Below are 26,747 nucleotides of genomic sequence, written 5' to 3' on the forward strand. Positions count from 1 at the left end.
ATGTAAACAGTCATCAGAAGGCTGAAAATCAGGTCGACATCTCACCCTTTTTGTTTTAGAAAAAAGAAAAGAAAAACGTACAATGTTCAGTCTCTGCCTTTGGAAGGGCCATCAGAGTGAACACTCGCATCGTCTGTATCAGAGTCATCACTCAATGGTTCATCCACTTGCTGTCTTTCATTTTGGTCACTGTTTCCAGCTTGCCTGTTGGTTGGATTCTGCCTTTGCGGTCGCAGGTCACGACGAACACACTTCGCAGGTACCCAGCGTACTCCAGTATCTGTGGATACACACGCACACCCACGCCCCGAAGCGATAAGGTCATAGGGACCTTCCCACTGCTTAGTGACTAAATTTCGCGCCTGAACTTTCGCCCGAGGCTGATGCGTCTTGTCCGATGCCTGCAATGAGAGGTGATGGTTCACCATAATCAGGTTATTAGAATTCTGTGGCACCGTAAGGTGATTGATAGTGTACAAAGCCTTTGCCAACTGACTGTGCAGGGTCTCACCCTGCATTCCCCGTTTTTCTTTTTGAAGAACCCGCTTCAGAGTACCATGAGCGCGTTGTACAATTGCTTGCCCAGTCAGAGAAAGAGGGATACCGAACTTGTGTGACACTCGCCATAGCTGCAGGAACTGCCGCACCTTCTGTGAGGCAAAAGCAGGACCACTGTCAGTCTTCACAGCAGAAAGTATGCCTAAAACGGCAAAGGCCTGCCTCCACTGGGCAATGACATCGCAGAAGCCCACATTGCAGAGGAGAAAGTATCAACAGTGACATGCACATACTTGAACCGGCCAAACTCGGCAACTTGGATAACATCCGTCTGCCAAAGCTCCAAGGCCCTAAGGCCTCTGGGGTTTACCCCTGCCAGTAAAGGTGCAGCCAGTGCATGACAGTCATCGCATGATTCGACAATGTCGTGAGCCTCCGCTGGCGTCAGCTGAAACTGCTTTTGTAAGGTATGTGCGTTCTGATGAAAAAACCCATGTGATGCCCTGGCCTGCGCGAGTGTATCAGGCTGAGGTGCTACCCATGCAGGGTTAGCCAACTTGTCAGCCCTCACATTACCTTCCGTGATAAACCCTGGCAGATTGGTATGGCTTCTAACATGCAGAATGTAGAATGGATGAACCTGGGCCTGAATGGCACACCACAGGACCTTCAGCAAATGAAACAAATCAGCATTGCTGACCTCCTTCAAAATCGAATGGCCCAAATGCTGTGCCATGTCAGCCAGATAAGCGGAATCCGTGACCAAATTGAAAGGTCGCTGTGAAAACTTTTGAAATGCCATGACGGCAGCCCTCAATTCAACCGACTGGGCTGATCCATCTTCATGACCTTCCAGAACCTGCCACCCAGATCCATCCTTCCAGGTGACAATGGCCTTTCTGGTCTGTCCCGAACCGTCAGTAAAGACAGTGGGTCCTTGCACTGGCTCCTGACTATTTTTTGGCCACAAAGAAATTTCTGTGAAGTTTGCCACTTGCAATAACTTGTGGCTGGGCAGATGGTACGTAATATGCCCTGTAAAATTTTCCAGAGCACTTTGCAGAGAAATACTGTTTGCAAAGCTCCAGTCAAATTCGTCCCGTGGTACCGGGAGCACAATCTTTGCAGGATCTGCACCCATCAATTGCAAGCATCATTGCCTGCATTTGATTATTAACCAAGCAATTAGCTCAAACAATCTCGTTGCCGTCTTCTGTGGCTGATGGGGCAGGAAAACCCATTCCAGGACGTGCAAGGAATCGGACCATTCATCATTCCATTGGCCAATGACACCTGCAGGATGCAAATCCATAATGGTAATGAACACAGTGACATCAATGTAGGGATCGATACGATAAACTTGACGAGCAGAAACAGCTCGCTGAACCTCCTCCAGCACCTCACGTGCCTCAGAGGTCAATGTACGAGGCAATTTCAAATCGGGAGTCTCCCTTTAACAAATCAAACAAGGGAGACAATTGTGTTGTGGTGAACCACAAATATGGACGCAGCCAGGTGATTACACCCACCAGTTTCTGGGCATCATTCAATGTTTTCACCAAATGTATAAATTGCACCTCTTGGTGTTGGATTGTTCGTTCCAGACTTTTGACCCCCAAATATTTCCAGGGAGGTTCCTGCTGGACCTTTTCTGGAGCCACCTGCAGTCCATGAGAATGCAAAGTGGCGAGTAATTGAGGCCGTATCCTCAGCAGTTCATTCTGGGTGGGCACAGCCACCAATATGTCATCCACGTAGTGATAAACATGAGCATCAGGAAACTGCTTGCGAACTCCAGACAAGGCTCTGGCCACGCACCATTGACATATTTACGGCGAGTTGCGACAACCCTGGGGAAGCACCCTCCATTGATACCTCCATGCAGGCTCAGCATTGTTAATTGCTGGCACTGTGAAGGCAAATTTTGGTTTGTCATCAGGATGCAAAGGAATTGTGAAAAAACAATCCTTTAGATCCACGATGAGGACTAGCCAATCGGCAGGAAGCATGGTGGGCGATGGCATACCGACCTGCAATGCCCCCATGCCTTCCACCACGGCATTAACTTTCCAGAGATCTTGTAGCAACCTCCATTTCCCAGACTTCTTTCTGATACAGAAAACAGGAGTGTTCCAGGGACTGGTAGAAGATGACCCTGGTCCAACTGCTCCTGCACTAAGTCACGAAGGGCGACTAATTTATCTTGAGGGAGGGGCCACTGATTCTCCCCAATGGGTTCATCCACCAGCCACAGCATAGGAGGCGTGGGACACCCTGCGCCCTTCATCGCAGTGGCCCCCATCAAAAATCCGTCCCCAGACGCACCCCCCATGCAGCCAGAACATCCCGCCCCCAGAGATTGGTAGAAACCTCAGCTGTGACATGAGGCCAGATCATGGCCGTCTGTTCCTCTGGGTTTGTGATAATCATGGGCCTGGGTTTGTGATAATCATGGGCCTCTGGCTCACGTGGCAGTGCGCCGTTCCTGCCAATCCCGTGACAGACGTCTGCACCCAATCCAAAGGCCATTCTGGGGGCCAGGCAGCAAGGGAAACAATCGTGATGTCCACGCCTGTATCGAGGAGCCCGCGAAGGCGGATCTCAGACGGTGTTGCACCAGGGACGGACAGGGTGCAGATCTTCTCAGGATGGTCCTTTGTCATGACAGCAGTCCAGTAAACCTGAGGTGGCCCCGTAGATCCAAAACCACCCTTTCCCCACAACTGGTTTTCTGCCCTGCGAACAGAGGACTTAAAGGGCACAAGTTGAGCAATTCTGGTTCCTTTGGGGATAGTGACAGGAGGGGTGGGTGTGGAAACCATAGCATGAATTTGTCCAGTATAATCCGCATCGATAAGTCCCCCATGCACAATGATACCCTGAGAGAGATGGCACTAGATCTCCCCATAAAGAAAACACTCATGTCATCACCAAGGGACCAAAGGCGTCTAAGGGAATCTTGTACACTCCGCAAGAGTCTAGGACAACTGTTGCTGCTGTACAGACATCAAGCCCTGCTGAGCCACTGGTACTGGCTGTAAGCCGGCCAAGCAAACCTCCATCGGCTCCAGAACCCGGACAGAGACTTGTGTCTGAGAGCGTCTCCCCCTCGCACTTCGCCTCCCGTTTCCCGAGCCCGGTAAAGGCTGACCATTAACATGAACTGTCATCTTACAGACATCCGTGGTATGATTTGGCCTTCCACACCAACCACATAAAAACAAGGGGAATGTCATCTCATGCGCTTTCTTTGTTTCTTGCTCGTCTGAGCATTTCCCGGCTTTCGCTGCCCACCCTGCGGCCAGTTCCAGGCTGGCTGCAGGGCAGCAGCCACAGTAGGCACTTTACAATCTGTGACGCCCACCTTTGCGTAGGCCTCTGCCATTTGCGATATAGAAGGATCGCCCGGCAAGGCCTCAATGATTTTCTTGCACTCCGCGTTACTGTTACTCCTCGCAAGTTGCTTGAGTATAAGCTCCCTAGTAGTCGGATCTTCCACCTGTCTCTCCATTGAGGCAGTCAGCCTTCCTGCAAATTGTAAAAAGGTTTCCTCAGGCCCCTGAACCACAGTCACAAAGGAGGCCTGTGGGGCGGCCATCTCTATAGTCTGAACCATCACTGCCATACCTGTTTTCGAGCACTGCTCAAGCACCAGGGGGTCAAGGGCCACCTGCTTCCTAGGATCAGTAAAACTGCCTGTACCCAGCAGCTCACCCATCCCAATCACATGCCTGGGATCCTGCTGACCCAATGAAGCATTCTGCAGCACAACCCTGTGTGCCAACTGAGCCCATTTGGACTCAAAAACATCGTATTCAACAGGCAGAAAAAGAGTGTGATCCAAGTTGCGAATATCACAAGGGGGTAGTGTATCAGAGCTGAAAACTCAAAGCCCCTGCATGACATCAGCAGAACCCAGCCCATGCTTACCAACTGTAGCACGGAGCTCCATCAGGGCTTGCCATGATAAAGGCTGATGGGTGTTACCAAGTGGACCCTGAATCACGGGGAATGCTTGATAAAACCCTGGGAGGGTGTCCGCATTTGGCACGACCCGTCCCGAGGGCCCCACAGGAACAGGAACAGGCGCTTGGCTGGAAGGCAGCTCGACCCCACCTGATATCGCAGCCCTTGCTGCGCCGGCAAGGCTAGTAACTTCACCTCCGCCTTCCAGGGAGCGCCGTGTCGAGTCATAGTCATTCAGCTCCTCGACTTTGGCTTTCACGTCCTCTCAAACCCTTCCATGATCACTCGGACGCACCGTCACCTGGCACGGGGGTAAGGTCCAGAGACCCGTCGAGGCGGATCCATCACGAGACCTCTTGCCCCGAGGAGGCACCAGCCTCCTGGTGGCCGTATCCCCCCCTGTACCAAAATTGAACACTGCAGGGCCGGCACTTCCCGCAGTCCCGGTATCTGTGGAGAGTGACAGCGGCAAGTCCGGACCCTTCGCAAGCCCCGGTGGGGCATGCGAGCCCGATGCGCGAAGGAGGGGGGCCGGCCCAGGCCCCTCTCCCCCTCGCGTAGGGGGGGAACGGGGCGCCGGGATGGGCGCGGCTGATGCAGCCGCAGCACCACGCCGCCCCGCCGCCTGAGACTCAACTGACAGCGAAGGATCCGGCGCAAGCGGCGGGAGCGGGGAAGAACCCCCGGAGGCGGCAGGGCGCCGTGCACGCCCACTCGGGCCTGATCCAGCCTCCCCAGCACGAGCAACTCCACTCGCCGCGCCCAGCGGGGCTGACACTGGGAGGGGAGGGGCTGGCACCACCCCCAGCATGGTTCCGCCTGTGGCGCAGAGGCCCAGAGAGGGCGCCGCCCGCTCCACGCGGGGCGGGACGGACTGCCCGCTCACAGGGATCGGGTCCGACAGCAAGTCAATCAAAGCTCCCCCCTCTGGGGCCTTCGCCGCTCACGCAGGCGCCTTGGTCAGCGTAGCGCCAGGCGGGGCTGACCCCGGCTCCAGCGCTGTTCCAGGGGGATATTTCGTGGCTATACCACAATGCGGACGCTGCGTCGTCACCGCGTCCGGCTCCAACAAAGGCGCGTGCGGAGCTCGCGACCCCTCACTCTCCCCCAATGCCGGAAAGGCGCAGAGGGATTGAGAGCTGCCTCTGCTTCTCTGCCTCCTGGGCATGGGGACGGGCGGACTCAGCGCCGCACCCTCCGCCAGCGCCGGGAGAGCGCCGGGAGAGCGCCGGGGGGGAGGCGGGGGGGGGGGGGAGGCGGGGGGGGGGGGGGGAACTCCCCCGCTCTTCAGCCTCTGGAATGGCGCTGGAATGGGCGAAGCGGTCGGGGCCGGCACGGCCGGCTCCTCAAGAACTGGCGAGTCCCCGCTCAGCGGCTCGTCCGCCCCCCCCGGGGGAACCTAGTTCGCCATCCACGAACACAGCGTCCCGGGGGTAAACGGGAAGCTCCACCCCCCATTCGGACCCTGAATCCACCTCGGCTTCCGAGGTAACGTCCTCCTCAGCCTCAGCGTCGGAGCCCGACAACCCCTCAAAAGAGCTGCCGATACTCTACGGGGCCCCGGACTCCCAATAACTCCTTAAAGCAGTATCACATCGTCTCCAGAGCACTGTCAGATTTGCCATGTCTGCATCGTAATTCGCAGACAAAGCCCAAATCAGATAATCACCAAGGCGACCCCAGACAGTTTCTGAGATAGCCATCCCGACATCAATAAAGAAGCCTTTTTTGTTCCCAAAATAATATAAACACTGAAAGTCTTCCTCAGAAACAAAACCCTGATTCTGTTCCAGCAGATCTTGCCAGAAGGCGAAGATAGCAACCTCTGTCTTGGAGCTACGGGATACCATATTCGCAGAAGGCTGTCTACACACAGCCCCCGTTACCTTTAAAACAATCTCACTGACTCCACACACTGTAATTCTCACGAGCGGTCACCAGATGTCGCCAGTAGGGACATGAAAGAACCACACTCATCCGACAGGTTGAAGTGAGGAAAGAAAAGGGACGTTTATTGTCGTTTTTGGGTTTAAATAGGATTTGGATTTTGGTCCAGGATTGGAGGACAAATGGGGCACCCCTCTGACCCCGATGGTCATCTCAGAATTCCATCACACATTGGTTTGTGAAAACAATCTACTTGTTATGTTACATCCGTGAGAAACTCCACTAGAAATATGCAGTCATCAGAAGGCTGAAAATCAGGGCGACAATTAAGGAATTGGTAATTCTTTGTGGTTAAGGGAGTTTGAAGTAAATTGAATTTTAAGAAAAGAAAAGGCGTATGCAACAATATAACAGTTGAAAATTATTTCATTGAAAAGTTATATAAGTGAAATTGTAATATGTTAATTTGTGTATGTTCTTGGTTTGGGATGTTTTAGTTTGAGTTAAGATATGTCATGAGTAAAGTCAATGTGTCGATGTAATGCATGTGCTTTTTAGATAATTACAAACAATATAATTTTTCACATCAACTTGTAGTAGCTAGGCACTATATGTTGACATTTGCTTATTTAGGGTAAATTCACTAAAATTGAAAAGCATTAAAATCTGTTAGTCTTTATTGTGGACCAAGCTAATAATTCAGATAAAGAAACTTCCATTCAAAATAAAATCAGTGCTTTACATTCTTGAAGTTTTCACAGAAAAGAGGAGGTTTATGCCTATAAATGAAATCAGATTTCTTCATTACATGGAAATTAAAATATACACTTATGCATTCTGAATAAATAAACTTCAGATTGTCCCAGTATTCTGCTGGTTTTATTACTATTTTAATTTCAGCAAGCAGCTGTTTGGTGGAAGAAACAAAATTTATTTGATCAATCATAATGTTATAAACAGAGTCATGATAACTCTTACTATTGTTATTATAACAGTTATTATAGGATGATATCCTTTTTGAACTCCTTTGTTCATATGGCATGATCTATGTGATTTTTAATACCTGTGTATTAAAAATGTCTTGCTTGCTTTACTCTGAGTATGCATAATGGAATATTATTTGGAACTGGAAGAGAAATTATAGGTGTGCTTTATTCATGCATCACTTAAGAGTTTTATTACTTTAAAATGCCTCGGTTGGTTTATAAATTTTATTAAACTCATACTGGAATTACGGTATATAGAAAGGCATGCCTTATATAACTTGAATAACTTTTCTTGAATAACAGGTAGTATGTATTTTGCTTATATATTTTTTCTTTTACAAAACCTTATTTGTTACCAGATTCTTGTGCATATTACAGAAACCTAGGGTTTCTTTATGCTTTTGGTATCCTTATGTATTGTTTAAAAATATATTTTTATCACATAAAATGTAATAAATACTATATTATGGGCAACTTTTAACTAAAGCTCCTTGTTTTAAAAATAGAATAGATTATTTAAGTATTCCTTTAGTCTAGAGAAGCTGTGTGAAAGAAATATCACTGGAAAGCCCTACATTGCCTTCAGATGTGAGATGTGTTTTGTTGTACAGTGGAAGGCTGTCCAAGAGAAACAAAGTCACTGGTAGTATGTGAGAAAGCACTGAATTCAAACAGTGTTTCCATCATGCAGAATGTCTTCCAGTGTAAGTGAAAGCATACAGAATTGTCACTCAGTAGAGAGTATTCTTTAATTTGTTTTTATTTACATTGGGAAGCAAGTTGATACTGACCATCTGGTTCTTGACAATTTCTACAAAGTGTTTTGTTTTCACTCTGGAATTCATACTAAATTTTGAGTTAAATTACACAGTGGAAATTGGCACAAGAATATGTTTTTAGCTACATGTGCTAAGCAATAAAGCAGAGGTTCATATTAAGTCATTTTCCTGAAACAATGCGTAGTGGCTGTTCTAAAAGAAATGTATAAGTATTCAGGGTATATCTATTTGTGAAACATTGTTCATTTCTCATATTGTGCAAAGGCAAAAAGCCATATCAGAGACTGTTGGATTTTGGATAACACTTTTTATTAATATTCGAAATTTTATATGCCTTTTTATTATAAATCAAGTTTGACATAAATTATTGTATGAAAAATGATAAGTGCCTATAGAATTTTTCTGGGAATATCTCAAAGCAATATGTGTGTTTCACAAATACACATGTATTAGACCGTCTGGGTAGAATTATTCAGTACCATCGATTCCTTTCCAACATGTACATTAAAAAGAAAAAAGGTAAAAAAATGTATTTGGCAGAAGCTAACATTGCAAAGGCAGATGTATCATCCATCCAGCGGAAATGTACCTTTTTATTATTATTTTGAATTAAAATTTGTGAAGACTTATGCCCAGGGGTGATTTAAAAGTAATGTGCCTGCTGTTGTTTATCTACTAGTGCTTCTGTGTATTAATGGCATGCTCTCATTCCTGATGATTCATTTCATAACACATGCCACCTCTCACCAGAAGATCAACATTTAAAATATGAGGCATTTGAGAGAGATGAGAAATTCTGCTGCAAGTAGCTCTGCAATTTTCAGCACAGGAGAGACATGGACCTGTGGAGCTGGTTCAAATTAGGGCTGAAAAAATGTTCAGAGGGATGGAGCAGAACCTCTCCTATACGGAAAGCCTGAGAGAGTTGGGATTGTTCAGCCTGGAGAAGTCTCCACAGAGACCTTCTCAATACTTAATGGTGGTCTTTTCAATACTTAATAGGAAAGTAGCAATAGAACAATGGGTAATGGTTTTAAACCAAAATAGGGTAGATTTAGATGAGTTACAAGGAGGAAATTTTTTATAATGGGGCTGTTAAAACACTAGAGCTGTTTACCCAGAGAGGCTGTAGATGCTGCTCACCCGGAAACATTGAAGATCAGATTGGATGGGGCTCTGGGCAATCTGATCTAGTGCAGGTGTCCCTGCTTATGGCAGGGGGTTGGACTAGATGACTTTTAAAACTCCTTTTCAGCTCAAACTGTTCTGTGATTCTGTGGGTACATGATTGTGTATCATGCAAATAAATTTGAGTAAAAATGCTTTTTTTTTTTTTCTCCTCTTAATATTCATCTTGGTATCTAGACTTACTATGTAGGCTTTGGCAGTAGAGAAAGGATCAGTAACACTTGAAGTGTTCCCTTGCAGCAGTGTAAGTAGCTCTCTGTGTGAAACACAGCATCATCATATTCTTCTTTTCCAGTGCAATTTGTGACTAATAAGTTCTTTCTATTTTCTGTGCTGTAAAGAAACCTTTTCACTAATGAGATCCATTTCTAAGTTTTACCAGTGCAATGCATTTACTCATAAGACCTTCATTTTCTTTCTTTTTTGTGCTTGCCAGTTGGAAAATTTGTCCCAAGTAGAACAGCTTCTTTCACCGTTGTAAATCTAACAATGTGGATAATGAAGTGAAAAAATTAGTTTGCAGTTAGATACTAAAGAGTAGTTATAAAATTTTGCCCTTTTTATTGTGTAAACCTAGAACAGGAAATAAAGTTATGAAAGTAGTAGTATTTTTTTTTTTCATGAGTGCAGTACTCTGAATTTGGTAGAATATGGCATATTATCAAGAGCAAATAATAAAATCTGTTGTTGTGAATGGATATTATTTATGGGGTTTAGGAGAGAACTTCTTACTGTAACAGTCAGGGCCAGGACTAGGCCTTTCCTTTAGAAACAGCTTTCCTTAAAGAGCTAAATTAAGCAACATTAAAAAAAATATATTGAATGTGATCGAAAAATCCCCTAGGGGCATTCATATAAAAGTCTTGCTACTAATTAGAAATATCTATAATTACTTAACAGAAGCACTTAATTATTCATTAGGGTAAGGAAAAGATTTTTGTATTCATTAATATTTATGATTTTGACAGTGAAACCTGGTAGACAAATAGAAAGGTTGGAAGAAGAAGAATTAATCTATGATTTGTCACTTACTAGTAGCATCCAAAGAATGTGATTGTCTTGAAAAGAAACACTTCATAAAGACTAAAAGTTGACATAATTTCCTCTTTCTCTAAAGAGCAGATGCCAGCCCCAGTATAGTTAGGGAAGGACTTACTGCACTTCTTTTTTAAAGTTAGTTTTCTTTCAGCTAAAGTAGATCAGATAACAATTCTCAATTAATACATTTCAAATGTAAATGGAGAATGAAAACATACCATGTATTGTAATTCAGCTGGAGAGGCATTTAAAGCTGGAGTATTGATTACATTAGCTTGTTCCTGCACAATTGATTATGAACTGCAGTTAAGTCTTCTTTTTCTGAAATACTCAGGTTTTATTCTTTATGATGTTAGGACTTGCATACTAATAATTGTGAAGTAATGATTATTTTATACTCATTATAAACATGATTATAATATTATAATAATATTATAATATCGTTATAATGCTGTATCAAACGCATACACCATTTGCCAAGCAAAAAAAATTTCCATTTTGTCATATTTACTATGCTTAAAAGGAATGAGATTACTTTTTTATTTAATTTTGTTTGGTTTGCTTGGATTTATAATTTCTTTTTTTTTTTAGAAACAGTTGTATTAAACATGACTGCATATTAAAAGTGATTGCAAAGAACTGTGCTGGCATCAGGTCAAAAGTAAATAAGAAGCGTGTGGTGAGGTTCTAGCTTGGTGCTGCAACAGAGAATTGAATGTGTCACTTGCTATTCATGTAAATCATAGCGAGTGAACAGTGAACCATTTCTTGGTATGATCCCAGAAGTTAAGTTAGAAGTAGGTAAAAACAGCTGGTTGAAGAACATGGTAAATTATCATCTCGTAGTCTCATGAAATATTGGGTAAAAACCCCAAAATCTGTGCTTCAGTACTGATGCTTTTACACATGATACAGCAAGAGGAAATATTTCAAGGTATGCTGCTCACAGATGCAGAGTTGATTCTGTTACAGTTCCACAGTTCTGTTAACAGTTCTGTTAAGTGGTGTCTGACTGATTATACTGTATGTGATATCTTTCATTGGCAGATAATTGTGACGATCAACTGGTGTCTTCTTTGCCTCAGTCATCATTCAGTAGTTCATCAGAGCTATCTAGCAGTCACAGCCCTGGGTTTGCAAGGCTTAATCGAAGAGAGGGTGAGTGAATTTTGCTGGTCATTAATTCTAGATTGAAATGAAAACAGTTTAGATATTCAAGAGCATATGTTACTATTTCAAATAATTTTTATCCAGTGTTTGTATACCAGGCGTGTACGATAGTGTAGGCTCGGCTCAAGGAAGTTATGAATCTCAACTTCCCTCTGTACGGTAACCTGTCTGCCAACATGAGAACTCAGTGGCTGGAGCTGCTCTGTGGGCTTATTGAAGAGGAAGCATCTATGGATACTGACTTCTGTTAAATTATTACCAATGAGAAATCAGATGAGTAAACTGTTTCAAAAGTGCCATCCTAGGAAACTTCACTGAAATATTGTGTCTTAGGTCAAAATCTAGTCTTAATAATTCAGCCACAATATTAGTGGTGGTTACTCAGAGACATTCAAAGACATCCAATTTCCCTCATGTAGTCCATTGTTATATCTTACATTAATTTACTTAATTGAGAAGTGTATAAAATAAATCCTATGAATATTTTGTCCTGCCAAAATCATTTCTGTCAATGAACTTCCATGATTTTCTGGAATATTTGCTATGTCAGGGAGATAGAAACACTGTAGTGAAGAAGGAATATCCCAATCTATTTTATTAACCTAGTGTGCAGATTTGATAAGCATGAGCTTCTGTTTTGAATGAAGTTGTGATAACAATGGAAATTATATGTCCTGAAAAGACTTGCCTTAGTTTGAAGTAATATATACTCTTAGAATTTTAAATAACACATGTATTATCATCAGAGTTAGCATCTTCAAATTGATCTCCCCTAAAAATTTATGTTTGAAAGATTTTTCTATTTGGCCCTCTTCATATGCTATGAAGTTGTTTGTGCCATTTTAAAATGTATTTTTTAGATGTATAATGTCCTTCTTTTTGCCCTGTACTGTATGCACACATTAGAAATGCTTATAACCTTACATCTGGTATCATTTGAACTCATGTAGATACAAAACAGCAGGTAGTGTAAAATTGGAAGATTGTGACTGTCTACCTTCTCATTCTGTGTACCTCATGTTCACAGTATTCAGCAGAGCACAGGTTTGAATGTTGTATTTGTCTGTCATTGTTTAATAATATGACCAGATTTTTTGGCTAGATACCTTTTGGTTCATTCAGATGTAGTTTTATGGAATGGTGTAGATGAGATGAGATGAAAATTTTTTCAGTCTTTAGTAAATTAATCTTAAATAAGTTAGTTTTGACTTACATTTTATTCTTTGTTTTTCAATGAGGGTAGAGACTCAGTACTTGCTATGGAACCAGGAATACATTTTCTACATTGAATTTGTGTTCAACTCTTTCCTGTGAATTTCCCATGCAAAACCTGATAGATTTTCTGTGGGTGTGAAATCTTCATTTGGATGGAACAAGGCTAGTCATTATACATACATGGTTATAAATAAAAACATTCAGCCACACAAGAAATGACTGCTAAACCGTATAGATTGGAAAAAAAAAATCTGTTATTAGGAAAATATGACGTGTGCTGTCAGTGATTTTATGGAAGCAACGAACACATCATTAGAGTTTTAAAAGAAATCATGTGATAACTTAAGGCGGGTTTGCCTTTAATATAGATAATTCTCTACTTTGAATAAAAACAACTCTCTTTTTAAGCCAAAGTTAACAGTTAGGAATGATTGTGACCTCCTAACATACACTCAGAACAAGCAGATTGTGGTTCCAGTACTATAATATGCGTGGTTCTTAAAATGCCAAAGTAAGGGGAAATTGAATATATTTTAGACAGAAAAAAGTTGAGTTTTTTTACACAGATTACACAGGAGTCAAAATGTTGTCCTACATCAATAAAGAAATAAACTAAATATGCATATGCATTTACACTGTTTCAGTTGGCAGTGGAAAGTTAAAAAGTAGCAGGAAATTTAACAGAAATATGGGAAGTTGCACTGAAATAGTTCTTTGGCCCCATAGATTTGTGTTAAGTAAATGTAGAAAATCAGTAAGAAAAGTTAAAGGGATTGAGGAGAGAAAACTGTGGCCTAAAAAATAAAAGTACAATATGTACTTCATGTGAAGACATTGTAAAAACGATAACAGCAGAGAATGCTTTGTAAAACAGCCAACTGAGAATATGTTTCAGCTTGCTCTGTAAAGCAGAAAGATAAGGTGGTTGAGCTCCTTGATAATAACAAAAATTTCCAGTCCATTAGCATTAGGGAAAGTGATAACACCCAGGAATAACTCATTAAATGTTCTTCAGAGTTTTAATTATTACTAGTTCGATGATACCCTGAAGTTTTCAGATACTCAATACTCAAGCACAGCTAATGAATACTCCTGCTAACTGCTAAAGTAGTTGCTCTGACATCAACTTTGCTTGCAATAATGGAAAATTAGATAGAAAAATTAAGTAACAGGAGCTAAGTAAAAAAACCCCAAACACTAATAGCAGTTGAATATTTTTAATGGAAAAATAAATTTTTTAAACCCTTGATTTAAATATTTGAGGCTAGCAGACATAAAATGAAGGGATTTAATATAAGTGGAGTTTGACTTTTGGCCTAATGTATGAATTTTTAATTTTAAATAATAGCACCATATCAGTGTGGTTCAGATTAAATGTATGAAGATCTAGCTGGTGGAACTCGTAATGCATTTGTCATCGCTTTATAAGTGTGTTTTCACAGAAGTTCAAAGGAAACTCTAGGGCCAGCTTGGTTCAATACTTTTGTTGATTATATGGAAGTAAGCACAAATCATTTATGATGAAATAGTGACATGAAAACTGGTGAAACAGTGAATAATCATGGCAAAGCAATTATGAAGAGATGGTAATCAATATTAGTGATTACCTAGTGAAATAAACACTTTAACATGATGAGTTATAAAGTATTTAGAGGAAAGAGCAGAGGTCATACTTATAAAGTAGGAACTGTATTCGACAAAGTTGACTGAAATTAATTTGTGAATTGAACTAAATTAGCAATTCTCCTTAGCTTCTTCTCTAGAAAAAAAAACAAAACAAAACAAAACAAACAAACAAAACCCCAAACAAACAAAACTAAAAACCACCCCCCCAAAACAATAACAAAAAAGCCCCAAACCAAACCAAAAAAACCCCAACAAAAAACCCAAACAAACAAACTTATGCATAAGCAAACAGAAAAAAAGAAGTTCTTATTTTCTATATATCTTTATACTTTGCCACTGAGCTGTGTTGTAAAATTCTGGATCCTGAAAGTCTGGTTGAAATTCTAGGCTGTTTTCCTTTGCCAGTGGAAGTAGGTGACACAAAAAATGTTCAGGGTAGGTGGTCTCTTTTTACATGTCTATGCACAAGAGAGTAAATGAAACAAAAATGAAAGAACAAAGGTAAAGTGCACTTCTTTATACGGTGAAATGAGGCATCCCAAAAGAAGGGAAAAAACAACCAGCATTCAGAGCATGTCTGCCTGGGATAGTGACAAGAATTTAAATACCAATACCTAACCAGGACCATCAAGGATGTGTTTCCACTCAATGCCAGTAGTTTACATGAGGAGTGGTCGGATGGAGTCTGTCACTACAGAGGGTTTGCTCTATTTCCAAATTCTTTATGTATTATCTTCAACCATGATCTGTGAAAGGGCCCTTTATCACATGGCAAAAAGGTTGTGTCATAGTTGAGCTCATCATTTTCTGGCTTTGTCTGCAGTGGGCTGGCAAGCTGTTTTTACACACTCTCTGATTTACCATTCCAATACCCTTGGAAAAGATACAATAACTGCAATATGAATCACCATTCCATGAGCTTTTATACCCAAGAACACAGGCCTTCTTTTGAATTAATGAACTTCTGAAACCTTGCACGAAAAAAAAAAATCAGAAGACAGTTGTTCTGCAAGAGTGAACTTGCCATTGGAATAGCCTTAACATTTGGACAGCTAAATAAGCTGAATAAGGATTTGGCTGTGAATATCTTGCCCCATATTCACACACGATTAATTGATCAAAATATGACAGAAGGAAATTGAATATAGGAGTTGTTAAATAGCCAAAAACACTGGCTTGCAGATTTCTCTTTCCCTGAAGTAGGAAGAAATCCATGTATTTTAATTATGCTGTCAGCTTACCCTGCCAGTTTTTCCAAAGCATCCTGAAATTTTGAATGCCTTAACAACTACCAATTTTTTTTCCATCTGATGTATATATGGAACTTCTTTGTCTTTTTCATTTCCTTTACCTTACCAATACACTTTATCACATTCTTTTTTACAGAGACTATTTAAAGGATAGTTTATTCAGTATGGTACTGTAAATTCCACGTTTATTTTTCTTTCTATAAAACAGTATACTTTAATCATTTTTTGAGAACTTACACTAAGTAGGTCAAAATGGATAAGTGAATTCTAGCAATCAGTAGTTAAACAAAACATCAAGTCAACAGTTAAAAACACATTTCTTATACAGTAAGGTCTATTTTAATCAATTTTTATAAGAAGCAGCTTAACCTTCCTAATGTAATGCTAACAATTAAAAAAAATGGCAGACAAACTAAAAAACTTCATTGCAGCTAATATTGTATGTCACCAAAGGATAATTAGGAAAAGCGTACCTCCTCCATTTCAGTAGTATGCAAATAAAATACATTAAAGCTGGTATTTCCCTTTAATACAAGGAATAAGAAAAGGAAACTAGAACAAAAAAAATTGAGTCTGATGGTAATCATTAGGTTTTTATAAACTAACAGCAAATCTAAGTTGGATCATCTAACATTGTGTAACATGTTTTTATGATTTACGTGCATTTAATGTATGTATGTATGGTAGGAAAAAGGCAGAAGTAACAGTCTCAATCTTTTGCTTTTAAATGAAAAACCATAAGCACTTCTACACTTATTTCTGCATAAAGGACCAAATGATGTACTGCTGTCCAGTGAAAGTCCAGGAATGTTTCTTCCTTTCTGAGGAAGAAATCAATTTGGTTTTGTTTTGATGATTTGTTTCCTGTAGTTACTACAATAATGATATCTTTCAGTGAGAACAGTACAATGTATCTCTCAGCATATTAACTATGAAGTTGTTATTAATAACATTTTACAGCTTCACTTTTTCTGCAGAAAATGTTTATAATAAGTGTATTAGACAACTTAAAAATTATATGTGTACATAGGAAAGTTGCATATGGTGTTGCACATGCATATGTTGCATGTACACAATTTTAAGAAATTCTTAGGAGTATGTCAGCCTTATTAAAGGTAGAATTTTAAGGACTGTTATTGCATTAATGTCAAAATTTGGATTTATGCTGCTTTTGTTTTGCTATATCTTCCGTTCATATGTGTATATGGTGTGATTCTGATATTGCAAAAGTATGTGGGACTGAGAAACAAAGTGAGAAAAAAAGGAGGAAAGATAAAGAAAGAAGGAACTAAGTAACTCTTAAGCAGAGGGAGTAAATAGGATCAAAGATTCACTAATATTTTAAATATTTATGGCCCATTGTGCCTTCATGAACATTTATGAGGCGTTAGGAATATTTGTACAGTTATTTCAAGAAACCTAATTCCAGCCTTGTCATCAAAATTAATTCAAACATAACAAAGCATAACAAAATGTTTCAATCAGCTATTTCCTGTGTTTCATCACTGGAATAGCAAAATCCATGGTGAAATGCACAGAAGAAGTAAAAAAATGGTAATAAAGGTACTTCATTGTTGAAATTGTTTGGAACTCTTTTTCGATCTGAAATATAGCTATGGGGATAGAAAAAATATGAACAATTTTTTTGAGAAAAATTATGTTGAACTACAGTATTCAAATACTCTTAAAAGCAACCTTGAACTGGCTTGAGAACAAGATCAAATAAAAATTTACTTCAGAAATAAAGTTTTCTGCAACCCATGTCTACCATCCTTTTGTTAATAGAATAAAAATAGAAATCTGGATGTAGCCATTTTATTTTGCTGGGTTTAGATAGTTCTAAATAATATAATTTTGAAATCTTAGATAAAAGCTGAATTTTATCCAAAACTTGAATCATTATGGTATCTTTTAGAGGGTAAAATAGAATTTGACTCCCAGAATTGTTTTGCAGTAACAAAGAATTTAAGATCATGCCTCCTTTAATATTTTGAGGGATGGCAAAATAGATCATAAGTAATAATCTGAATTTCTTCTTTTTTTTCTTGCATGTTTGGGCCAAGAGTAAAGGAGCTTAAAGTATTTTTTGCTAAAAAGCACCAATTGCTAGATGGGATAAAACCAGATTCTTGGAAATTTCCTAAATTACAAAAAGTAAAAGATCTTCTGTGTCATGTAATAATGATTAATTTCAGCTGCAGCGCAAAGTCAGGCTGAGTGCTATAAGTCAGGAGAATGCTATAAAAATATAAACTATTCCTCCTACCACACCCCTACAAAAAGTTCTGAGACTACTTGTACAAGGGATGTCTCTGACATTTCAGTCATAATAATTTTCCTTAGCTGCTTGACGACCAACTTTCTGGCATAGAAGACACTTTTTTTTCCCTTTCATCATCCTGTTCTTACTGTAATTTTAGTGTAATTTTAGATTGGCTGAATGGAGAACTCAGGATTCCTAGACTAATCTCAAACCTTTACAAAATAGTGTTATTCTAATTAATATCCTAGTCACTATTTCCCTCAGAGTCATATAGGCAGATAATCCATATAAATATTGTCATAATCTTTATTAAATTATGTCTAATTTATATATTACATTATAATCAGCATCTTTAGGTATCTCAAAGATAGAGAAAATCATGAACTAAGCCACTTCAGATAAGAGATAAGAGCTGAAAGTAAATCAAGCACTCTTGAAACATGTCTTTAGAAAGTATCAGACTCATCATATTTAGTTGCCGAATATATAAAGTAGAACTTTCTGGTCAAAAGTGTCTTTGACTTGTCTCAGCTTTTTGATTTCTATCTATCAATAGGATTTTATTTTTAAAGATGTAATGATAAAGAATAAGTGAAATACAGAGACCTATTAGATAATGACACTATGTATGCAAAATGCATTTTTGCATATGTAACACCGTTTTCATTCACCTTTTTAAACTTTCTGTCACAAACTGCTTCTGCTTGGGACTTTTGAAGTGAAATTAGCAAAGAATTTCTATAACTTAGTTGTTTTGAATAAATTTCACTGCTCCTGGGGCCAGATGAAAAACAGCAGTCTCTATCTAGCAGTCTTAAATCACCTTTTCTTTTCTTCCTAAACAGGAATAATTTATGTTACAGAAGAATAATTTTCAATTACCACCTCTGTCATATAAAGAGTTAAACAGAGACATTAGTGCTAGGTCACAAAAATCAGTGTAAAATAAACCAAATAAATATTTGTTGCTCAATTTTCTTCAGATTTTCAGTGAACAATGAAGTCTATCCATCATTCTTCAATAAATTTCCCTGTTGCAATACGTTGACCAGAGAGGTTGTAGCAAATTATTTTGATGTATATGATTGAACAAGGGCATAAGAATATCTTGAGCTCTACAGAGAAGAATGTAACAGCACACTAACATCCTTGTCCATGTTGGAATTAATTCCAGTCATTGCTCCTGGTATAAATATCACATAAAACTACCATGTTTCAGCTTTGGCCTTATGAACTTGCAAGACAACTTAGTGCACTTGACTTTATGATTTCCTTCACTCTCAAAGAAGTGTTTCGATAACTCCTCCCAATGGCTTAAAGCAGTAGAAAAAGGTCAAATAACTATATCAGCAGGATTTTTATGTACAAATAGAAGTGATAATGTACTTTTAATGTTGTTTGTTTTAAATTTTGTGGCATGGTGATCTACTCTGGTGAGGTAGAGTGGGCAGAAGTGATTTGGATTAAGTCAGTAGAAATTTTCATAAATATTTTTAAGTCCCTTTTGGAAGTACCCTTTTTTGGAGACCTTTTTTGCCTGTCTCTTAATTTCCTTTGTTATTATTTATCAAAATTAAGGATTCTGTTGTAAGTGTATTAACACAAATTTTGGTTTATATAATAACACCATTTTAGAAACAATAGATTATAACATATCATAAAATAATGTTTTTATCATTTGCAGGATTAAAGATATTTCTGTTAGTAATTTTCTACAGTTAAATATTTTATGAACCTGTGAATCCTCCCAAAAAACCTGTGGGTTTTAAAATTTCCATGAATATGGCATGCCAGCTCCTTTGTACGATTTTGTAGCTTTCTTCAGTTTTAAATATTGGGGACCTAAATTACATTGTCATGAAGATTCTAGAATTTGAATAATTTCTTTAATGTTCTTTCTGTTGTTGTCGTCTCTTCCTAGTGTCACATTGGTAATTGTAGATTATAGCTTACAAACCATATTAAATGAAACTAAAAGGTCATCAGTAAATTAAGCTGCTCAGTCTTCAGTATATTGGGGCATAAAAAAGTGATTGTCCTTTATATAGTATATGAACTTATCTAGAATACCAGGACTAGTGCTGTTTTGTTTGCCTTAAGAATAAGAACATTAAATTTTTTGTTGTTCTCTAGTGAGTTGCTTATGGGGTTGTTTGTTTCTTGGGGTAGAAGCTTCTCCATTTTTTACACTCATTTATCCTACATATTAATATGGTTTTAATTATCTGTTTGAGAACTGAAATACAGGGTTACATTAATCTCATCATGACTTTGTCTAGAAAGAAAATTAAGGGTACCCTATTTATTTATGCACATGTGTCAGTTCAGACTTTTTCTAGAAGGTGATTTCGGTGTTCTATTTTCCAGTGTCTTAACATACCAGAATTGCAGATATGCAGTGGTAGTCATCGCAAAATTCAGATCTGCAAACGCTCTGAGGTCAGAAAATTAGTGTTTTTAATGAATTTATCGTGCTGTCTGGCTGAGGTATTCTCTAATCCTTGAGTAGAGAATTGAATAGAAATGGTGCTGCTATCAGATACCTGTGTATCAGTTCATGCTAAGGTTGTGGTCTGTCTGGAGCATGCATGAATTGCAGGATGTCTTGCTCATAGATTATTCCCTGTACCATTTGCATGACAACATGAAGAAGTCTTTGACAAATAATATGGCCTGCAAAGGAACAGAAAAAAAAATATTTTGCAATTCATGGTAATTTTATATTGCTGTGAATATATTTCACAAAATCATTGCCACAAAGGTAATTTCTGCTGTTTTGGGACAGAAAGATGAACAAAGAAAAATGTAACCTTAAATAATCCTGTTTGTGGAAGTAGGTTTAAAGGAAAAACCAAATTAAAAACCCAAAGTAAAATCCAAATTATTAAAATGTTGCCTACATTAACAAATGTGTCTCACGACATGTAATTTTTTGTTTTCAAAGCTAATTATTACTTCTTAAAATATTATAATGAACCTAAAAGTTCAATAGGGATCTTCAAGAATTTAGGATGTGAATTCCAAAACAGAATTTTGAGTCTATTACCTGGGAATTTTTGAAAAATAATTATAGAAAAATAGCCATGAGAAACTAAATGTCCAGGAAAATGTTAAGATCATTTGCATCTTTGCTAGGCTAGTATTTTACTGCAACATTCAGTTTAAAAAAAAAAAAAAAAAGGTACTGTGAAGACTGAAAGATCATGTTTTGCTTAATAGGGGCAAAGAATGGTGGGTAATACAATAAAAGAAGTATTATTCCTATTTAATCATAATTTGGTTTTTGTTGATAAGTTGAAATTGTCTTTTAAAATTTCTCAGATGTAAAAAGATAGATATATTACTGAATATCTTGTGTGAGCAGGATACTACGTTTATAGGTAATACAATTTTGAAATGCAGATGGGATTTTAAGTACATAATTAGTATCATTGATCAGACCTTGATTAAAAAATATACACAAGTGAGATTTCCAGTGTTGTGAGGTGTGAGAAACAAAAAAGGTGGGATTTTTAACACAGATACAATACAGAATGCTTTATGCTTTTAGCATCAGTTCAGATGATAGCTGTTTATTTCAGTGAAAATTCAGTTCAAAATTCTGAATTTTTAAAAGGGAGTGTTAGAATAATTTTAATAATTGAATAAGAATATTAAGAAAAGTTATAAATAGATTCCATCAGAAATTTTTCAGTATTATAGTTTACTTGTTTTTTGAGTGATGAGTAAAAGTTGTGCTCATTATTTTTAGATATAAAGCAGGTGAAGTCTGCCTTTAATATTAGATCTTTAAGCTATAAAAAGATGAATGTCTTTCTGATGGGAAATCAGAAGTGTCTATTGATTCTAAAGCGTAAATTGTCAAAAACACACTGGCAGGAGCTCACTCATAAATCAGTTTTTAGACAGCCTTGATATTTCGACTTCTAACATTTTAAAAGGGATTAAGCTGCCTCATTTTGAAGTGCACCTGGTTTCTAAATATAGAATGAAGGGATGAAATGGGATCTTCACTTTTGCAGATGTTGAGAGGGATAATAGATTTACATCTGGAAAGCAGAACCCATAGTTTGTGGTTATTGTATGTCTTTAATTCTGAAACAGGATGTCTGTAATTTAAGCATATTTATAAAACCACTGATGTTTTTAATTAAGATCAAAAATAAACAAACAAAAAAGAACAGACTACAGAATGTGAACTAAAGCCAAGCACATATTAATCTTAAATTCAGGAGTATAAATACTGTATATGTAATATGTAAAGTACCTTAAATCAAACAAGATCAGGGTTGATTTGGAATGAGAAAGAACTGGAAAAATACATCTGTTTTTTTAAAATAATTTTGATTTTTCTGCTTTTATGCCACCCTGTTTTACACAAAAGGTTTTTAGTAAGATATTCAGTGGACCATTCTCATGTCTTTCAATTTATTTTAACAATATTTAAATGCAAAGGTTTCAAGACATCTTATAAGCATATTTTGATCAATAGTCCAAGAGACTTTAAATAGACATTTTATCTTCATTCATTGTAAGAATTCTGGACAATGTATGTCATTTTGGGTTTTTATTCCTTTTTTACAATATTTTTTTATCTCTTTAGATTTTCAGTGTGTTCTCACAAATAACCACCTTGTTAACTGAATACACTTTCGATTTTTTAAAATATTAAATGTGTTCCTCATTACATCGTTATTAAGAGTTCTGAAGGAGGGGCAGTGATGGGGGGGGGGAAATTATTTGGGTTCACATTCTGAAGTGGACGCTAGTTTGCAAAAGAGAACTAGTGTTTTCCTTTTTAAAAATAATTGCTCCTGAATATATCTGGTACAATTTCCTTAAAAAGTGAATGCTTTATAGTTTTCCAAGGTGCAGCTATTAGAGGTAAACTATTTTTAATTACTAAAATGTGAGTATTCTGACAACATTGCAAAGTTTAACACATCCATATATTTACATTTTACTAAGAAGCAAATATTCAGTAGATATAGGAGCAAAAGCTTTTTGATCATTAACTATGTGTACCTCCTATGCAATCTAAAATGCAATAAACCAGAACAGAGTTTGGTTATGCTCTTGGTTTTTAATGATGAATCAGGATTCTTTTATTTTAAAATAATAGTTCAATAGGGTGTTTTTTTTCTGTATGATTCTGCTTTTTGCACTTACCCTCTAGCTCTTTTGCCACATTTAGGTATAAGGTTTTTTTCATATATTGAAAAGCATTTTTTCTACTTACCCAGACTTGATTCTATATTACCTTTTTCACACTCTCTAATAGTAGTAATAACTTTAAAGTACATTTTGTAGGGAAATCACTGTATAATATGTAATATCTGTATATACTCAAAGGACTATTTCTAATATGATGCAGAAGGCCAGCTGTCTACATTTAGCAAAAACTCGACCTTGAAATTGGTAAGATTAGAAGAGTAGTCATGAAAGAGCAGTTCAGGCAAAAATGAAATGATCCACTAAAATCATAGCTTTCACAATTCATTATATTGTTTACTGTGTTTCCTCAAGGGATTGTTTTGCATTTTGGATAACTAAGAAGCTTTGATTATTTTTCTAGCCTGCAGAAATATAGAAAAGCTTTTATCATTTAATCTTTTGCAAAATGCAAGTGCTAGAGACATAAGTATATATATATATACACACATACCAAAAAGAAAAGCAAAAGCAACAAAAAAAGTAATTTCAGCTTATTTCCTGATAAAGTGAAAGAAAACAAAAAGCCCACCTCACCTTCTATTTATATCTCCAACAAAGAATCTCCTATTTTTGCTGTTACATGAGTATTTTTGACATAAAATTAATTACATGATCCTGGTTGGGTCCATAAAATTTTTTCATATGTTTACATGGAAACAAGGATTTACATAATGAGACGTGTGGGTAGAGATGCTAAAGGGGCCATACCCCTGCATAGGATTCTTCACACTCAAATGAGAAAGCACAAAACCGCCATGGCTTTGTTCTCATTTCTTAAGACTATGCAAGGTATTTTTAATCTAAGAAATCCAGAAAAGTCGTCTGTGTTCATATTTCCCAGAATTCTTAAACACTTTCTTCCAGATTCATCTGTGTGACTGGTCATACCTCTCACTGTAGTCTCAAAGACTATTTTCAGCTAAAGTGGGATTTTGTGAGCCACTTTTAAGCAGTTCTCCCTCAGGTATTCATCATTTTCTGGGACTGCGAATTGCTAAGAAACCAGGAAAAAATTGGTAAAATTGAGACTGAACTGGGATTTCTGGAACACAAAATTATAATACCAGTAATGGCAGTATGACTAGTGCTGTGATGTTTGTCCTAGTGCCAGGATCTGAAGCAGCTGGAGCCTTGTCCTGGGAGGGCATACATAATAAAAAACAAGAAGAATTTTCTAAATGTCAAAATTCTGCTTGAGGGAAACCATATTCCCAGTGCAGTTTCTGACTGTATTCCACTTGCAGTAGCTCTCAAGTCCTTTAATGTGCCTTTTACACATTTCCCTAACTTTTCACAATTTCTAAGATCAGAAAAGACAAAGGCACAATTATTTTTGTGGCTTTGTGCTAGCTGAGACAGTTTTGGCTTATGTGGTTGCAATTCTCCTTCTGGCCTTTAGTCCAGGTTCCAGATTGCCTGGACTCAATTTCACAGTTGAACTACCAGAAATTCAAACCAGATATGAAGGCAGTGCTCCTGGCTGACTCTCACAGGTAAGAATTGATCTTGCTGGTGCAGGATATCCCATTTGACATGAAAATAGTTATCAGAATACATTTTCCGTCTCAAAATCCCTATGGAAGTTGAATGTTACCTGCAACTGATACGTGTTTTGGTACCAAAAAGCTTTTGACCTCTCATTGAATCAAAAGCAAATAGTGTTTTGGTAATCACATCTATGTCAAAAATCGACTATTGACAATATCCTTCATTTATACAACGTGTTTGACCTTGTTTTTTCTTCATCTCACAGCATCCATATTTATGGGGGAAAAAAAAATAAACAAACTAAAACCAAACCAATAGTCAGAGAACATGTTCTTTCCAAGATCAGTTTATTCTTTCTGAGTGTCATTCGTCACCATTCCCTTTTTCAGCCTACTTAAATACTTTCTTCATATACTCACACATTCAGAATTTATGATGAATCTGGGGCAATTATTTTAAACCTCTATAACCGAAGTCCACTTAAAATCACAGCCTTCTTTGTACCAATCTATACATCTCATCTTTGATCAAATTCTTACCTTCCTGTATTGAATGTTTTGGCTTCTCATCACTGGAAGAAAGCAGATGGAAATGAACTGCAAAATAAATTTTCTCATTTCAGTTCTTGTACCTGGTGTTAGCCTATAAATCTCAGCAGTGCCAGTACTTCTGTCGAATAATGCAGGCAGACCTTTCAGGGTTAACTAAAAACCTAATAATATCTTCATTGTTTGTTTCTGTTTTGTATATCAGCCAAATGTGGTGGTTGATAAGAAAAAAAGGGGGAAAAGGCATATTCTTGGCACATACTCATCACCTAATAACAAACAAAACTCTTACATGAATCTTAGAATTGCTAAAGGCATTTCTCAGAAAAGAAAAAAAAAAAAAAAAAACAAAAAACTAGAAAAAGAGAGGAAATAAGCCTGAAAGATGCAAGTTTTCAGTCTACTTATAAATCTGACAGAATTTGAAATACCTGGCAGTAATGGATAACCTTAATAATAAACCATACTGCCAAGATTTCCTATAATGTAATCCTTCCTACTTCTTTTACAGATCAGTGAATTTGAAATCCAGATCTGTATGTTTTCAATTTCATGTAACTTAATAAGGGAGGAAGAATATGTAGCTCTTGGCAAGCTATGGTTGGGCAATCAACATTCAGAGCTGACATCTAGGTGTAAAAGGCCCCTATAATATGATCAGCTGAGGGCAGGTTTGTGATATTTGTGGCCCATTCCAAGCCCTTTTGTATAGTATCCTATTCAATAAAACAGAACATACTTTTTAATGCTTAATTACTAAAGGAATAGGTGTTGAAAGTGGAATTTCAGCTATCAAGTCTCTTATTTCTCTGGTGGCTCATTTGGTAGATTGTCAATACTGAATAAGAAAAAAGCCTAACATAATATTTGTGGGGGGGTTTTGTCATGGGTTTTTTTTTCTGGAGACTGTACTTTGAGCTCTGAATTACCAATAATTTGTTACCTAAGAGTAAATATTTGCTTTTTGGTACGGCTATAACATCTTTGTATGGAGTATCATACATTTGTGTATTTGATTTAACCATTTAAAAATTACACAAATTCATTCTATACTAGTGTAGTTTACAAAATATTCAATTTAGTTTCTTCCCTTTCACCTTGTGAGTAAGTCTGTGATACTGTGGATATACCCGGTAACAATGTTGGGGAATAGAACATTTTTGATTGTCTTATTTTTGAAGTAGTTAGATGTTAGTAGCTGTCCAAAAATCCTAATTACCTTCCAGAAGAGAAGCTCCTTTATGATGCTTTAAAATGCAAAACGTGAAAAATTTTACAGTTAGAACTTGGGCAGCCTGGTGTTGTGTGTTATTTTGTGACTGCCTGTAGTAGATGAGAGATGTGGGATAAAATGTCTCTGATGGCCAAAAAAGGGAAATTTTATCAGAATTAAGATCATGTTGACCTTCTGCCCAAATGTTATGTGCAATATCTGCATTCCTTTTCATTTGTTGGCATAATTTTTGAAGTGTGTCCTGAGCTTTCTGTGAGGTTTTGCCTTCTATTTTGGTCTTTTCTTAAGATATGAAACTGGTTTAGCTTTGGTAAGCAGAATATAAACTTTTCAACCAACTCCAGTGTTTGACAGTTTCTACACTCAGTCAAAATTATTATTATTGCACAAGTGTAAA

The 26,747-nt window shown here is 38.0% G+C and overlaps 1 protein-coding gene across 1 annotated transcript in view; it reads left to right on the plus strand.

Annotated features, from left to right (window-relative positions):
* CNTNAP4 (contactin associated protein family member 4) overlaps positions 1–26,747 on the plus strand; it is a 208,929-nt gene that overhangs the window by 37,814 nt on the left and 144,368 nt on the right. The window contains exon 2 of the mRNA XM_066181677.1: positions 11,390–11,500. Coding sequence (XP_066037774.1) covers positions 11,390–11,500 — 111 coding nt within the window. The remainder of the gene's footprint in view (positions 1–11,389; positions 11,501–26,747) is intronic.

Source organism: Chamaea fasciata, unplaced genomic scaffold (assembly GCF_029207755.1).
Source record: "Chamaea fasciata isolate MVZ Bird 193981 ecotype frontalis unplaced genomic scaffold, bChaFas1.0.hap1 SCAF_4, whole genome shotgun sequence".
NCBI lineage: Eukaryota > Metazoa > Chordata > Aves > Passeriformes > Sylviidae > Chamaea > Chamaea fasciata.